The sequence below is a fragment of the Caretta caretta genome, chromosome 7 (genome assembly GCF_965140235.1).
Source record: "Caretta caretta isolate rCarCar2 chromosome 7, rCarCar1.hap1, whole genome shotgun sequence".
NCBI lineage: Eukaryota > Metazoa > Chordata > Testudines > Cheloniidae > Caretta > Caretta caretta.
Genome location: NC_134212.1, coordinates 96,384,585 through 96,401,189, shown reverse-complemented (window position 1 = coordinate 96,401,189; position 16,605 = coordinate 96,384,585). Strand labels below are relative to the sequence as shown.

The 16,605-nt window shown below is 44.2% G+C and overlaps 1 protein-coding gene across 1 annotated transcript; it reads left to right on the top strand.

Moving 5' to 3' along the window:
* Positions 1–7,750: 7,750 nt before the first annotated feature.
* LOC125640387 (uncharacterized) lies at positions 7,751–16,079 on the top strand. The gene is made up of 4 exons (XM_075130981.1): positions 7,751–8,814; positions 12,419–12,944; positions 13,592–13,833; positions 13,915–16,079. The coding sequence occupies exons 2-4, from the start codon at positions 12,656–12,658 to the stop codon at positions 14,227–14,229; spliced, it is 846 nt and encodes a 281-aa protein (XP_074987082.1). The 5' UTR covers positions 7,751–8,814; positions 12,419–12,655; the 3' UTR covers positions 14,230–16,079.
* The last annotated feature ends 526 nt before the right edge of the window (positions 16,080–16,605 follow it).

The window sequence follows — 16,605 nt, the reverse complement described above, 5'->3', positions numbered from 1 at the left end:
AGGATTCTTCTGTCAGCATAGATAATCTACCTCCATGATAGGCCATAGCTAGGCCCATGGAAGAACTCTTCCATTGACCTAGAGCTGTCTACTTGGGGATTTAGGTTGTCTACCCAGCTCAGGGGTATGGATTTTTCACACCCTTGAGCAACTTTGTTATGCCTACCTAATTTTCTAGTGTAGACCAGACCTTAAAGTCCGTTGCTTCACAGAATAAATCAAGGTAAACTCTTGCAAATAGCATTATCATCAAAGATGTAAACTCCACCTCTGATGAACATGGTCTCCATAACAATGAGAACAGGAATCCTTGCTTTGTCCATCCTATTCAGCTTGATTAGGAGTAAATTTAAAAGTATAGTTGGACTATTTGTATGCTAATAGTAAACCCAGCCAATCTAAGGTCCCATCCACAAATCAACACTCCTGCCCGGACTTCAGTTACAATATAGTAAAAGAATAGCATAGTTTTTTGCAGTGGTCTTGGTATCAGACCTTGTGTTAATTCCTTACCTCAGTAATGCTATGGCTCTAGAAAGTCCATCATGTTTAACAGTGCTCTCAGTGGGTTCCCTGATAGCATATTCTCTACAATGTAGATGGGACCCAAGAAGCATTCAACTGCAGTCATGAATTTTTTGTAATTTCATTTTCTTCTAACCTTTTCAATTTCAAGGAGGGCTTTTGCTTTGCAGTTTTTTCATTGTTGCCTAGAATTGAGTCAAAATAATTAAAATGTCAGAATAGAAGAGCTGGGGTTGGATTTTTGGGTCCATGGATGTTTTGCCCATGCAACGGATGGGATATGAGGGTCCATGACCTGTAATCTAAAAACAACAATTTCCTGTGGATAAAGCATTTGAGCAGAGAGACAGTAGAAAAAAGGGCACACGCATGCAGACAGGATGCTGGAATGGGGTGAGGCCCATGAAAGGAAAAGGGCGACTGAATTTAGGATCTCTGGAGAGAAAATGTTGAATTCCTTATACCTCCTACAACTTGTCAACCCAGGGTTAATGACAAACTTAACCCAGTTGTCAAATGCCTTTGTTCAATATTTAGTTCCTCCCCCTGTGCTTACAGTTTTTTCTTATTATGAATTTCCTTCTAAATATTCTGTTATACAAGCAGTTGGAAAAGGTGAAATGTTTTGAAGTTCCTTATTCTTGCAGTAGGTACTGAAGAACTGAATATATTTACGAGCCAGTTTCACAACGGCTACAGCAGCAGCATGTTCTCCCCCCAAATCCTGCTCTGTGTGGCAATATTGTCTGTATGTAAGCATGTATTCTAGTCAGAAGGTGTCACTAGAGAGCCTTGCCTTATAGCTTTTTCAAAACTGTTAAAATGCAACATAGGACTACCCCATAACCAGTATGGAACAAAAAGTGTCTGACCTTCCCAGTGTCAGGCTAAAATCCCTCAATTAAAAAAGAAAACCTGCTGCTGTCTAATTTTGTTAATTTCCATTTTAAAATGAAATATTAAATACAATTCTAATCATGAACACTTTAATGTTTATAGGGCTATGCCACATAATTGCATAGTTAAAAGTGTGCAAATTACCTCCGTGCCTATTGCTTTGTTAAAGCACTTATTGCCATCTATCAAAAATGAGACTAGTCAAAATAAGGAGGCAATGACAACTTTTGGGGGAACACTGGAACAAGATGGCAAATTATAGGTATAGCATATAGTGGTGCTCAGAGTTAAATCACTTCTCTCTCCCCATTATAACTTTTTTTCTCTTCGTTTGGCTGTACCTTTCTCAGGACATGTCTATGGCACACACTTCTGCCAGCAGACCTATGTCAGTCAGGATCCCTGACTGCCTTAGCTATGCTGGCAAAATTCTTGGTGTAGGTACAGTTATACCAGCAACGGCCTCAACCCTCCATTGTGCAATGCATGCGTAACACTGTGTCTTCACCCATGATTGTCCCTGAGGCTCCCCCACAGGTGCAGCAATTAGGGTTACCAACCCTCCAGAATTATCCTGGAGTCTCCAGGAATTAAAGATTAATGCCACGTGATAAAATCTCCAGGAATATGTCCAACCAAAATTGGCAACCCTAGGAGCAATCTACCCATACACTAATAAAATGCAGGAATGGGGCCTTAAGGTGTACTGGCTTGTGCTGAAATATGACATGTCAGGGGGCTGGATTTGTCTGACAAAAAGGGTCATTCTTTTTCCAGAGTTACTTGATTGTAAAATAGCGGGGTGTTTCCCTGTAAAAAAAAAAGAATACACATGCAACACCATGTGTGCACGTGCACATGCTGTGGAAGTGTTTGTAGCACAAAAGGCTGGCTCCATTACTCATATTACATTTTTTTCACATTCTTTACCAGCCTCTGCAAGCAAATGCTGCCACTTGCCTGCTGCTGTAAATTAACTTTTGCTGCCTTCAAAATAAAATATTCAAAGTGTTTGCAGATAACAGCAATAAATTTACACGCAAAGCAAACATTGTTGGTTGGTGCTTTTTGTGCATCTGTCTTGAAAGAAAATATATATAGTCTATGTTTGTTCTTTCCTTTCTCTTCCCACCCTTCACTCCTTTTTTTCTTTCCCTCTTTTAGATCTCTTTTTTCCCCCCCTTTTCCCTCACTGGCTGCAGTGGTTTGGTGATTTTGTTGCTCTCTCTAACACTGAATTCAGTTTACATAATTATTGGTCTCCCTCTCTATTCCCTGCTCCCAGACACCCCTTCTTCCCTCATTAAGTATTTTTTCTCTTCACTACAGAAGCCTAGGAGCTCCATGTGTGGTTTCTCTTCAACCATCACTGAACTGCAGGTATCCATGCCTTTCCTTCTCCTGAACCCAAGGTGCCTCTTATGTTCTCTTCAGCCCCTATAACCTAATCTTACTATAGGAGGGAGTGTCTCTTCAGACCTAGAGATGTTGTGGGTCTGAAACCCCTATGCATACCAGACTTTTCTCAGCAGGCGGGGCTATATGGCTGCAGGAGCAGACTGCCAAAGCTTCAGGTTTTCTATAGCTACTGGGGGATGAGTATGGAGTGACCAGGAGGGTCAATAATAGTGAGAAACTTCTGAAAAATGTCCCTAGCGCAGACAAGGCAGATGAGCAGGGTTGTAGCAACAAACAGGAGTGTTTAACAAGGTTGAAGGTGACCCAAAAAAGTAAAATAAAATCAGGCTTGTATTCCTTTATACTATATCAAAAAGAGGGGAAGAGCAGTGGCTGAAAGGTTTTCTATTCCCCTCAGAAAAAGAGAAAGAGGGCAGAGATGTTTTAAAATGTGTCCACTAGAGTCTCGGGTCTTGAAGACCTTGACACACAATACTGCAGACTGTAGAAGTAGTTAAATGTATGGCATTGCAAGAGACAAATCCTGAGCACAGTGGGGTTTTGTCAGTCTGTTTATAACATATGGGGGGCTCAGAGGGGGGTTAACGCCTATTTAATTCAAATGCCTAAAGAACACTTGGATGAAAAGATATCTGTGATAAAGTTCCAACACTTCTGCTTATTCATTTCAGGTGTGGGTGGTTGCCAGAAATGCCCTTGAGTGTTCCCCCCCCACCCCCCGCAATTCCAAGTATGGGTAGTTTTGACATTGCTCAAGAGAGTGAATGAGTGGGAGGAGATAATTGGAAGGGGAAATAGAAACAGAATATGGTAAGAAAGAGAAAAGAATGGATGGGAGGTGGGGAACCAGAAGAAAAAAATGGAGTGAAGACAAGTGAAAGCAAGAAAGATGAGAAAAATGAACTAGAAAGATAAAAGGAAGGTAAAAACGTATTCTCATTTCATATGGCTATATGCTAGCCTATGATTTAGGGGCAGCTCAAGGATAAGATTTATCACTGGGGAGAGAAGAGAAGAGTCAATAAAATGTTTTAATCTATAGGACCAATGCAATTTAAAACAGCACTGGCTGGTATAGACCAACATGGGCACAGGGAGTCATAAATGACCTAAGGAGTGCCAGATCTGGTTGCATGCTCTATTGCTGACTTCCTGTTGCTCAAATGCTAGTTCTAAACTCAAGAAAAATAAAAATTAATACTTTTTTTTTTAGTATCTGAAAGAGGAAAATTACTTTCAGGGGTGACAAATGTGTTACTAACTGCACAGCTATATTTTTGTGTAATAATCTTTTTTTAAAAGGCAGTTGGGTGAGTAACTAAAGAGTATCTTTAATGTTATCCAAGCCACCAAGGAGGATCTATCTTAAGGTACTTTGCTAAATGTAATTTTAGAAGAATTTGTCATGGAAACTTTGATCCTTCAGCAAAGACTGGCAAAACAAAGCAACCAACCACCACCTTGATTTAACATATTAGCTGAAGGAAGACTCTTTTTGTTATCCCTTATAAAAGATGTCAGAGGATGAAAGTGAAATGTGTGGTGTCTCATTCAAATTCCTAGTCCATGTCCTCTGAATTGGTGATAGACCGGGTGGGATTTTTGTGTGGAAGTTTCCTTTTGTAGATACATCTGATGTTACCATCTGAAAACCATTCTAGGTAGAACCCAGTTCCTAATGCATGGATGTGCACACAGCAATTAAGCCTTGTGTGTATTAGGAAATGGATCCATTTCTGACAATTGTTTTCTTGCTGACTGGTTCCCCCTGAGTCAGCACTGAAATTGTTTAATTGGTAGTCTAGACACACACAAACTAACTCCGTGATTTTGACACTATATGGAAAACAGAGTTGTCCTGGCTATGTGCTAGCATAGAAGCTCTGTCTGCTCCTGTCCCCCCACCCCCAACTACACAACAATAACAGTGTTTAAATACTGTGTTAGCCCAAGAATGTTATAGCTTTTCTTTTTTCTTTGCAGTTTAAACAAAAAAATGCTTGCTACTTTAAAGGAAGTGGTGGATTCTCTGTCTTCTGATGTATTCAAATCAAGACTGGATATCTTTCTGGAAGATAGGCTTCAGCTAAACCCAAGTTTCTGGGTTCAGTGCAGGAGCCACTGGGTAAAATTTAGTGGCCTATGATATCCACAAGGTCAGACTACATCAGTGGTTCTCAACCAGGAGTACGGGTACTCCTAGGGGTACTTAGAGGTTTTCCAGGGGGTACATCAACTCATCTAGTTATTTGCCTAGTTTTACAACAGGCTGGATTAAAAGCACTAGCAAAGTCAGTACAAACTAAAATTTCATAGACAATTTGTTTATACTACTCTATATACTATACACTGATTTATTTTATAATTGTATGGTATAAATTAGAAAGTAAGCAATAATGTGTTGTGACACTTTTGTATTTTTATGACTGATTTTGTAAGTTTTTAAGTGAGGTAAAACAGAGTACACAAGACAAATCAGACTCTTGAAAGTGGTACAGTAATCTAGAAAGGTTGAGAGCCACTGGACTAGATGATCTAATGGTCCCTTCTGGCCTTCAACTTTATGTAAAATCATGTTTGAATCAGGGGACAGCACCACCATGTTGCATGATGGACACTTGGCAAAATTACCAGACTTAATGATGGACGGTGGTGGTGGGGCAGGAGGAGGCTCCAGGCTGCAGCAGGGGGTAGGCACGTGGGAAGGGCTATGGGCTATAGGCTGGGGCTGTGGGTTCTGGGGTAGGGCCAGAAATGTGGGGTTTGGGGTGTGGGAGGGGGCTCTGGGCTGGAGCAGAAGGTTGGGGGTGTGAGGGCTCCAGCTGGGGCTGCAGACTCTGGGGTGGAGCTGGAGAGGAGGAGTTTGGGATACAGTCGGGTGCTCCGGGCTGGGATTGAGGGGTTTGGAGGGTGGCAGGGGGATCAGGGCTGGGGCAGAGGGTTGGGGCATGGGACAGGGTCAGCGGTGCATGCTCTGGGCGGCGCTTACCTTAAGCAGCTCCTGACATATCCCCGCTCCAGCTCCTTCCCAGAGGCGCAGCCAGGTGGCTCTGTGCACTGCCCCATCCCTGCAGCTCCCATTGGCCGCAGTTCCCAGCCAACAGGCTGGGAGCCGCAGGGTCAGCGCTTGGGGTGGGTGCCTACAGAGCCTCCTGGCCGCCCCTCCACAGGCAACAGCAGGGACGGGGAGCCGCCCGAGGTTGAGTGCCCCCACACTTGTGTCTGTGTAGGGACACGTTGCTGACCCCTGCTTTGCATCCTGGTAAGTTCCGAGGCCCAAACACACTCCCCTGTTGGTTGTTATATTTACAGCATCCCTGCAGGAGATTAGCAAACACCAAGAACCTTACAAGAGAGGCCATTGGGGCTGATGACATTTTAAGTACGGTTTTGATTTAGATCAGTTACAGGGACAGTGAGACATTTTAATTGTCATCTCTACATTGCCATTTGGTTTATTTCCAGAGTTTCCCGGTGTTTCCCTCAGCATTTGGTCTGTCTAATGCCCTATGGATAACTAGCGCTCTTTCTGTTCGGGGGAGAGAGATCAGACCAGTGACTGGTGAAGGGGAGGTCAGTTCAAGGGCACCTTGTAGCCTTTAGTGAGATTTAAATCTTTTCACCATATTTATTTCCTATGGGCTCGTCCTCAGAACTAACTGGGGCTGGAGAATGATTCCAGGTCAGAAGCCTCAGCGATTTATGAGCGACCTTCACCCTGCAGTCAGGCTGCAGAAGGGAGCAGCGATTTTTCCACCCGCTGCCCACCATGCTGGGCTCGTTCGCCGTGTGCATGGACAACGCCCCTGGGCTTGCAGGGGGAGAGGCACAAAAGAAGACGAACGGCTTCGCATTTGGCCTGAACGTGCCCTTTTATTTGCCTCACTGCAGCTCTGAGGAATTCGCTGAACCCCTCTGCAGCCTGACTGCGTGGGAAACCTGGCACAGCCGAGCTGGTCCCCCGTGGCCCCGGGCCCTTTGCAAGGGGAGGTCCTGGGGCTGCTCGTGGTAAGGGACAAGGGAAGGTTTCCCCAGCTCCCGATCGCGCTGGCGTAGCGCTCCGCAGCTCCAAGGAGGAGGCGGTTTCACCTCCCCCCTCCAGTCCTGGCTGTGGCTGGGAGGAGCGGGGAGCGGCTCCTTCAAAGCTGCAACCCCAGCCGAGATCAAAGAGGTCAGCCTGGCACCTCAGCGGAGCCGGGGGCAGCCCGTGAAGTGCCCTGAGCGGGGCGGGGGCCTGTGGGCTGGGGTGCCCATTAGCTAACAAAGGCCGAGGCTGTTGTCCTTGGGCCCACCACATTATCAACCGATTAGTAGTCCAGGGGTAATAGCCACTGCTAGGGAGCCTCAGGGTAACGGCGTTGGAAGACAAAGCGGGGGCTCATAGAATAGAATATCCGAGTTGGAAGAGACCTCAGGAGGTCATCTAGTCCCACCCCCTGCTCAAAGCAGGACCAATCCCCAATTTTTGCCCCAGATCCCTAAATGGCCCCCTCAAGGATTGAACTTGCAACCCTGGGTTTAGCGCGCCAATGCTCAAACCACTGAGCTATCCATCCCCCTCCAGGTGCCCTGTGCTTAGACTGGAGTGGTGTTACAGCAGTTTAACAGCTGCTATCCTCTCAGTAACCCTGCAGCAAGCGCCCCCAAGAGGGGGATCTCCCCTATAACTGTCCGCCTCTAGCGCAGCCGCTGCTTCCACTCCAGGATCCCACCGCCCTCCGAGGCCAGAGAATGGGGCACCCAGGTCCTAGGTAGTAAGTTATAGGCCGCCCATTTAGCCCCAGACAAAAGGGCCCTTGGTTTGGCTTTGCATTGTGGATCCCAGTCAGTGCCTTTGATCTGCAGGGCTAAAAGGAAGCTGGCTGCTAATATTTTTCAGCAGCGGCGGCGCCGACGTCCCGGAGAGAGCTATGGGCTATTATGTGGCCATCTGCATGAAATATTGGAATCGTCGCCATGAACATGAGTGGCGCTTTTGTTCCTGCTCGCTCCGGAGAATGACCACGCAGCTCGGAGATGGGCATAAAGGAGGGACCCAGTCCTGCCCTCGTTCGAAGACCTGGCAGAACTCCGATTAACGCCAAGGGGAGCAGGATCAAGCCCCAAGAAGGATTCTGAGCATAAAGATAAGTCAATTGATGGAAACCATCTCCTGTCCCGTCCTAAAAGCCACCAGTTAAATATTCAAAACAGGTTGCAGTGGAATGTTGCCACCTGGTACACACACAAAAAGAGCCAAACATCTGCCGAATAGGAAATAAAAATAGAACCACGGTGACTTTTAAAAAATAATACGGTATAAGCAACAAGTTCAGCAGGTGGCTGTTAACTGTTGTAATATTCATTATACCTGGAAGATATCCAAACTATAAATAGGATAAGTAAGCACACTTCCTATAGGATGTGCATTACAATGTATTTAATATTCGACTTTTCTTCCATCTGACTAGTTTGTGTCCCTTTGCACACTGCATTTAACACACAATCTTTTGGCTGAAACAGTTCCTTTAATAGATTTAAACTGCATTTATAAATATAACTGGTGTTTAAATTTGTAAACAAAACAAACCAGATACATCAGTGGATGCTAAAAGTCTGACAGCTGTAACTTTTAATTCCATATAATATACAATACATTGTGTGCTCTCCAACAACTTACCATTGTAATCATTATTTGACAATGGGCAGGTTAAAAAGAAAAAGGCTTGCATATAAAACACATGCAGAGTCTGGAAAATGGAAATATTTCTCTTACTGGGCCATGGATTAAATAGCTTCATGTCCTAACTTGCCCCATTTGTGATGCACAATAAGGGTGAATCACTCAAAAGGAGAGAGAGAGATTTAAAATGAAGAGTAATGCCAGAAAAAAAAATACAACACTTTTCTTTTTAATTTTCAGGTTAATGTAGTCCTAGTGAAAGAAGGTGTCCTACTGAGACTCTCAAAGAAAACTAATTATCCCCATGACAGGTACACAATAGACAGTAACAGTCCACACTTTCCCAACCCTCACTTACAGAGGCCACCTCTGGTCCACATGAATTAATACAACTTAATGAAGGGACCCAATGTCAATACTATAATTTGTAGCTCAGTTGACATCTCATATTCTTGTCTGTACTAGCCTCCTCCTCCCCTTAACAGTTCCCTACATTCATGTTCTGAGCAGATTTATGTAATACCATGGTTAAATGTTGACACTAGAACTGACAGAAAAATGAGTATGTTTTGTGAAAAATGTTAGAGAGACAAGGTGGGTGAGGTAATAGCTTCTATCGGGCCACCTTCTGTTGGTGAGAGAGAAGGAACAGTTGGTACAACACAAGATCCATCACTCATCCACCTAGGCGCTCTTAACATTCTGGGACCAACATGGCTGCAACAACACTTCATACAACAGTGAAAAATGACATTTTCTGATTTTTTGGATTGAAAAAATCTCTTAAAACTTTTTTGTTTTTGCTTTTCCCCACTGAGAAGGGGGATGGAAAAGGAAAAAAGGGGATAGTGAGACCTGAAATGTGAGGGAGGAAGGAGGGAAAGGAGGCAAAAAGAGGGAGGGGGCTGGAAACCAAAAATTTACAGATAAGGGTGTTTTCTCTTTTAAAGAATTTTAAATAATAGTTATGTGAAGATACTTGGTTTGTGAAAAAGGCAATTTCTCATTGAACTGGGTTTCAAAGAATTTTGGCCAGCTGTAGCTGGCACCCATTCTCACAATTGCTGTCAGAAGCTGAGAAATCTGGGTCTGGGGAAAACTAATGTAGACACATGCTAAAGCCCTGTCTACAACAGAAATGTTCATAAACATCTTTAGTGTGTATGTAATAGCAGTGCTATTTTTACCTATGTTTGAAGCTGTAATGTAGTCTGGGTTTAAGCATTTTAATACTGTTCCAGTTAGCCTTTCTTAGGAGGCAGATTCAGTCTAGCTAGTTTTAAATATGAGTTGAGTGGAGATTATGGAAGATGGCAAATGATGCTTACATAGATCCCTACCTAAGCTAGAACACAGGCCACAGCAATACTAGGCTGTTGTTTGCCCTGAAGGTTTTGTGGAAAACCTCCCACTTATTTTTTTCTATTTCTTTTTTCAGTCACTTTCACAATAATTTACATTTGCCATTATGCACATCATGTATCCATTTAATCAAGAAAAATGCTAATTAATTCAACCTTCAATAGAATAATTGCTATAAAAATGCCCTTGCTATGGTCCGGTATCCACTCCTCCTTATGTTAGATACACCTAGCCAAGCAAGTTTTGTGTTCCCATCTTTGTTGTAGCACTGGTAAATTTTAAAGTGAGAGATGGGGTAAATATGATCCAGGCTGTAAAAAGATGGGGAATCCAAGAGTTGAGGGCTAGATTGCAGCACTTTGCCACAGAAGCCACAATGAAAATCTTGCCCCAATGCACTAGAAGATGATCTAAAAACATGTACAAAGACACAGTTCCTGCTCCAGTGAGTTTACAGTTTAAGGAGATAAGTGAGGTAGGGATAATGATGCAATCAAATAGAGAAAGCATTTTAAATGTCAAATATATATGTAAATTATATATATAGCATATTAAATAGATAAAATGTCAACGATCCCCATCGAGACAGCACTGATTGGTACAACTGACATCGGCAAGAGGTGAGCCTTGAGGAGTTATTTGAAGGAGAGTGTAGAAGCCTTAATGAGTGGTGCAGGATAGGAATTTCTTGCATAAGGAGCAGTGTGGAAGAAAACACAGAGATTTGTGTGAAATGCTGACAAACCAGCAGAGCAGAGTAGGACAGTTTTCAGAGTAGTAGGACAGTGTGAACAAGTAGGGAAGGGCAGAGCTGTGAAGGGTCTTAAAAGTCAAGTTTGAACTTCATGCAGTGAGTTAAGTGGAGGGATTCAAAAAGGGGGGTGATGAGCCAGGAGTACTGGGAAAGGAGACTGCTTCTAGCAACTGTTTTGAATGGACTGGAGGGTGTGCTGTAGATTTCAGGGAGGTTGCAGTAAATAAGATACAACATGATGAGGGTCTGGGCAGGAATTATTGAAGATGAACCCTTCCCTTACAGATTTGATTGATGGAGATGGTGGCATTCTCAACAGTGACAGAAATGAAAGGCCAGGAGATGTTAAACTGAAGTGAATGATGAGAAATCCAGCAAGTGTGTCAGAGTAACAGGCCAAGTTTCAGGATTTAATATAGAAATTGGAAGTGGAAAGATATGCTGGAGTGAGGATGGCTATTGAAATTGAGCGACCAGAGGAGATCCCACAGAAGGAGGGTATAGAAATAAAAGAGCAAGAAGACAAGAACAGTGGGAGAGGGGAAGTACAGAGATCCTGCCCAAGGAGTGTCTGAAGGGAGAGATAAGAATAGAAGGAGGAGAGAACAGTTTTGAAAGACAAAGGAGGATAAGGTGTCAAGAAGCTGCATGTAATCAACAATGTGAAAGCATGAGAGAGGTCAATGCAGATGAGGATGGAATACAAAGCCTGAGATTTAGCCAGGACAGGTATTGTCCTTTCATAGTTATATAGTACATATATAAATCTAAAATCAATCATATTACACTAATATGATATGAAAATGAACAAACAGAATAAATCCATAATTACATAAAATATATACATTATCTGTATAATAGAAAATGAGAATCAAGAAGAAGCTGGCCTACTTAAACACTCCAGTTTCACACCCTTCCCTTCCTCATGTCTTTTCCTGAGTCTAGACATTCAAGGTGGGTGAGGTAATATCTTTTGCTAGAGCACAGTTGGCCCAGTAAAAGATTATCTCACCCAGCTTGTTTCTCTAATATCCTGGGATCACCAGCTACACCATCTCTTCCTACATCTGTAATGTATAGTCTGACTGATGCTGCTGCAAGTGGTAATCCCAGTGATGTCAAAAGGAGTCCTGTGCATGAAGAGTGTGTCAAATTGGATTTCATCCCACAGCTAAATACTAATGGCTGTTGTAGCAAGCAAGCACTATGCCCAGCAATAAGATGTGTGTACTGGGCCCACCCCAAAGCCCCAGTCCTGCAATTTGTTTTGTGTGGGGGCAGATCCCATATTGAAATCAATAGGGCTCTGTGAGAGTGCAGCAGTCTGACTGCACAGAGTCAAATCCAGAATCAAGGCTTTAGATTGCCAGCCCTTTGGGGCAGGGACTTTTTCTTATATATCCATAAAGCAGCATGTTCCGCTCCACCCTGTCAAAACAGTCCAAGTAAAACAATGGCTCATAATTAGCTGTTAAAAACATATACATATAAAATGTAACAAACCTAATTTCTGGACTTGTAAAATCTCAAATTTAAATTAGACCTGTGGAAATCTTAATTCCCACTCCGTTGTCTGCAGAAAGTAGAAATTACCAATTCACTCAAGTATAGTATTCTTAAAATATGAATTGAATAAAGTACATTTCTAAACACCTGATTCTTTTAGAGAAAAGCTCTTTAAATTCCCGATTGTCTTTTGAAGCTTCTGTGAGTTCAAGCAATAAGTGCCATTTACATAGGGATAGGATGTAACAAGTATTGTAAATCACTTACAACAGAGTTCACTAATCTATTGGCAGACATTGTGGAGCCAACCCTAACCGAGCTTTGGAAAATGTGTGAACAACATCTTTTGTGGGGGAGACCTGATGGCAATTAGACGATACTTATCTGGGCCTTTGATGTTTGTTTACATACACAACATTTTCCTTGGGGCTCCCTTTATAAAAGAAGCAACCCAGAGAGAGGCATTCTCTGATTCTGCTGCTCAAAAATCCATCCTCCCCTAGTTTGTGTTGAAAGAGAAGACCGCCAGGATGACTAAGGCCCCTTTCTCTGTAGAGTGGCTTTCCCAGAGCAGCCAGGGCACCTATGAACCACAGCAAAGGCCCAGCAGCTACGCAGAAGGTACTCAGAGCAGGACTTTTGCATCACATGGATTGCTCACCCAACTCGGAAATCCAGTCTGCAACTCCAGAACAAACCCACAACCGCACCAAACCGCAAGCCAAACAGAGAAGAAGGGTGAAGGTATAAAGACCCTGGACACCTCTTCTAAGAAGGACCACAGGAGTGAGAAGCTTTTGGATTCTTCCTCCTCTATAGGTGATTATAATTGCATGTACTATCGTACTTTAAAGACCATCCCAATGAATGCTTGCCCTTGTTATCTCTTCGGTATTTGTAACAGTGAGTGGAGGGAGGAGAATTGTGCATTATTCTTTGCTAAGCGTATTGGGACACAAAGGGTGAAATCCTGGCCCCACTGAAGCCCGTGCGGGTTTTGCCGCTGACTTCAGTAGAGTTGGGATTGGACCCTGGGGATGGTCTAGGTGGCCGGGCATAGGACGGGGGTCGGGACTCTTGAGTTCAATTTCCCCGTTTACCACTGGTTCCAGATCTGACACTGGGCAAGTCATCTGATCTCCCTATACCAGCCTCCAAGAGGAGTCCTATGGTTTCACCTTGGTAACAGGCTTGGAGCGCCTATGGGGCCAAGGGCTATGTGGGGGCCAGGCACTAGCTGAGCCGCAGCTTTGAGAGGGTTGGGTGCCTAACTTCCATTTAGGAGATAATAATCGCCCCGGAAAACTGCTGATTTGCGTGCCAGGAAAAGCCTAAGTCATCTGTGCGCCGCTGCGTCCTTTAGTGGTGTATAATGGCCGAGGAAGCGTGAGCCCTGCAGCCCCTTCTAGGTCTCCAACCACTGGAGTGCTCTGAGCGGGGCTGACCTGGTTCCTCTCTGTGCCCAGCTGCAGCACCCGCCGCAGCCAAGCGGGCGTGGAGCGCCGCGGAGTCCGGTTCCGACTGGGAGAGCGGCCGGTCGGAGTGCCAGTCCCCGGAGGAGCCCGGCGCCAGGGGCAGTCGCCGCTTGCGCACCGCCTTCAGCGTGGAGCAGATCAGCACCCTGGAAAGCTCCTTCAAGCGCCACAAGTACCTGGGCTCGGCCGAGCGGCGCAAGCTGGCCGCCAAGATGCAGCTGTCCGAAGTGCAGGTGAGCGGGCCTGGCGGCTGGCTGCAGGCTGGGCCGGGCTCTCTGGGGGCTCCTGGGTGACTGTGTTTCTCCTCCCCACAGATCAAGACTTGGTTCCAGAACCGGCGCATGAAGCTGAAGCGGCAGCTGCAGGAGCTAAGGCCGGAGCCCTTCTACAGCCCCGTCCCCTTCGGAGCCCGAGGCGGGACTCTGCCCCTGCACTATGTCTACCCGGCTCAGCAGCAGCTCCTGGCTCACCTCCCCAGGCAGGAAGCCCTACCCACCAGCTTCGCCTTCCCAGCACTGCCAGCCTCTGCCCTGAGCCCCGCCAGCACCTACGCGGGGGAGCCAGGCTTTTGGCAGGCGCCCTGCTTTGTGGGCTACAGAGACTCCAGGGCTTTCTTGCTGCCCATTTGAACTCGCTGGGCTGGCCTGTGACTCAGAGAAGGATTTGCACTAACGCTGGCTCCGCGGGGTCGCCTAGGCTTGTAACTGCCTGCTGTGTTTATGATGCGATCCCCTCTTACATAGCGACAGTATTTTATACGGACACTTACATGTGGATAATGGGGTCGAGTATTAATATGATGAGGTATGGTCCAATAAAACCAAACACCTACCAGCTTTCACTCTGCTTCCTTGCACAAGACCTTGGGATCCCTTACTTGCCATAACCGTGAACACAGCCTCTTTCTTTCCTTCCTCCTTCCCTCCCTCCTAAATTCAGGATGTCAACTAATCTCCAAGACCCTGACTCAAACCTTTCCCTTCCATGGGCCCTGGAATAGGCTCCTATATAGATTTTCAGTCTGGGCTGGTTTAATAGTCTCGGCTTGGAGAGCACCTTTTTAGGGAAGTGACTTGAGAGTTTAAGATTCCTAACCGGGAGAAACTCAGTACCCTGCCAAACCACCCAGCAGCCAACAAAGTGTTGAACCTTGCAGTGTGCACACAATGGGTGAAATCCTGTGCTCATGGCAAAATTCCCATTGACTTCAATGGACTTGGTTGCCGTCAGGATTTCACACTGTGTTGCGTTTTAGTGCTGCTGCCTGACCCTTGTTACAGAAGCTCCTGTACTTGCCCTGCTCTGGTTAAAACTGTTACTACTATAGACACTCCATCATGATCCAGTTTAAATGACTAGGAGTGAAATCCTGGCTCCACTGAAGTCAATGGCAAAACGCCTACTGAGTGACTTCAGTGGGGCCAGGATTTCACCATAGGAAGTTTGCTACTGGCACAAACAGGAACAAGATTGTGCCCTGTGTCTTCAACTACTCCCTGGGTGGGTCTGCTTCTATTTTATTTAATCTGACAGCACTAATATATACTGACCATAGGATTCATTTTCAGATTTATTCATGCATCTAAAATACAGTGTTAATTTTTGGGAAATCAGCTTCCTACATTTAAGCATACAATGGTAATTCTAAGAGATGGTCCAAAATAGGGCCTGCAGCTCTTATTCACGTGAAAAACAAATAGCTACATCAGTAGGATTACTCTTGTAACCTTGAGCAAGGGCTTTCAGGATCAGGCCAATCACAGTAGTGACTGACCTGGAGGAACTACTATGTTTTGCCAAATTAGAAAGGAATGGAAGACAGATTTATATGAGAGGCCCTGATAGTCTGTGGTGGAACAAGTATGACATGGACAAAACTACATATGTGTGTGCATAGCAGACTGGCTAGTGCACTTTACTTTTTAATATTTATACACTAGTGCTACATTTTAAATGTATTTTTGTGCTAGCCAGCCAATTATTGGGGGATACCTTTTAAAAGACCCAAAGTGTATAGACAAATTAGATAGGCAATTTTTAAAAAAAGTATAACATTTTAACTCCCCACCCTGAAAAACACCACCCAGTCCTTTGAGATTTCTTTAATACCAAGTACCATGAAAGGGTAGGGTATTTCCCTTTTTGTTTGTTTGTTTTTGTTTTAACAAATTAACATGCAAAAATAAATAATCCCTTGCTCAACCAAGTGTGGTTAAATGACAATGTTAAAAATATAGATGTTCCTGGAAATGTGCTTCTGGGAAGCCTTCTGCAAAATAACACCATACTCATCTGAACTCATCCCACCCAGACTAATCCATATGTACTTTTCTATTTACTATTATCATTGATCCAGCCTTGCAAAGTCTTTGTTATCTTAGACTCCTGTCAGTCTGGGGTCCCATCATAATGATATTTGGAAACTCCATAGAATTAATCAGGTGTAAAGTTGCCTACAATAAAATCCAAAGATAAAGTATTGGTTAGTCTGGCTCATTTATATTTTGCTGTGAGATTCACTGTTGGTTTTTTGTATTTTATTTAAATACTACTTGATGATCACTTTAGATAAGCTATTACCAGCAGGACAGTGGGGTGGGAGGAGGTATTGTTTCATGATCTCTCTGTGTATATAATATCTGCTGCAGTTTCCAGTGTATGCATTCGATGAAGTGAGCTGTAGCTCACGAAAGCTCATGCTCAAATAAATTGGTTAGTCTCTAAGGTGCCACAAGTACTCCTTTTCTTTTTGCGAATACAGACTAACACGGCTGTTACTCTGAAACCTGTACCTCTTCAATGTATTAATGTATTAAGATATCTCCAAGGAAGCTTTCATAGGGTAGATTTCAGAGTATGCTTGTGCTTGAATAAATTTGTTGGTCTCTAAGGTGCCACAGGTACTCCTCTTCATATGGTAGATACCTTATCAGGTCTAAAGCAGCCAAATTTTAAAGAGGGTCCATCAGTCAATGTCTATATGCGTTTACATGAAAGCCTCTAAA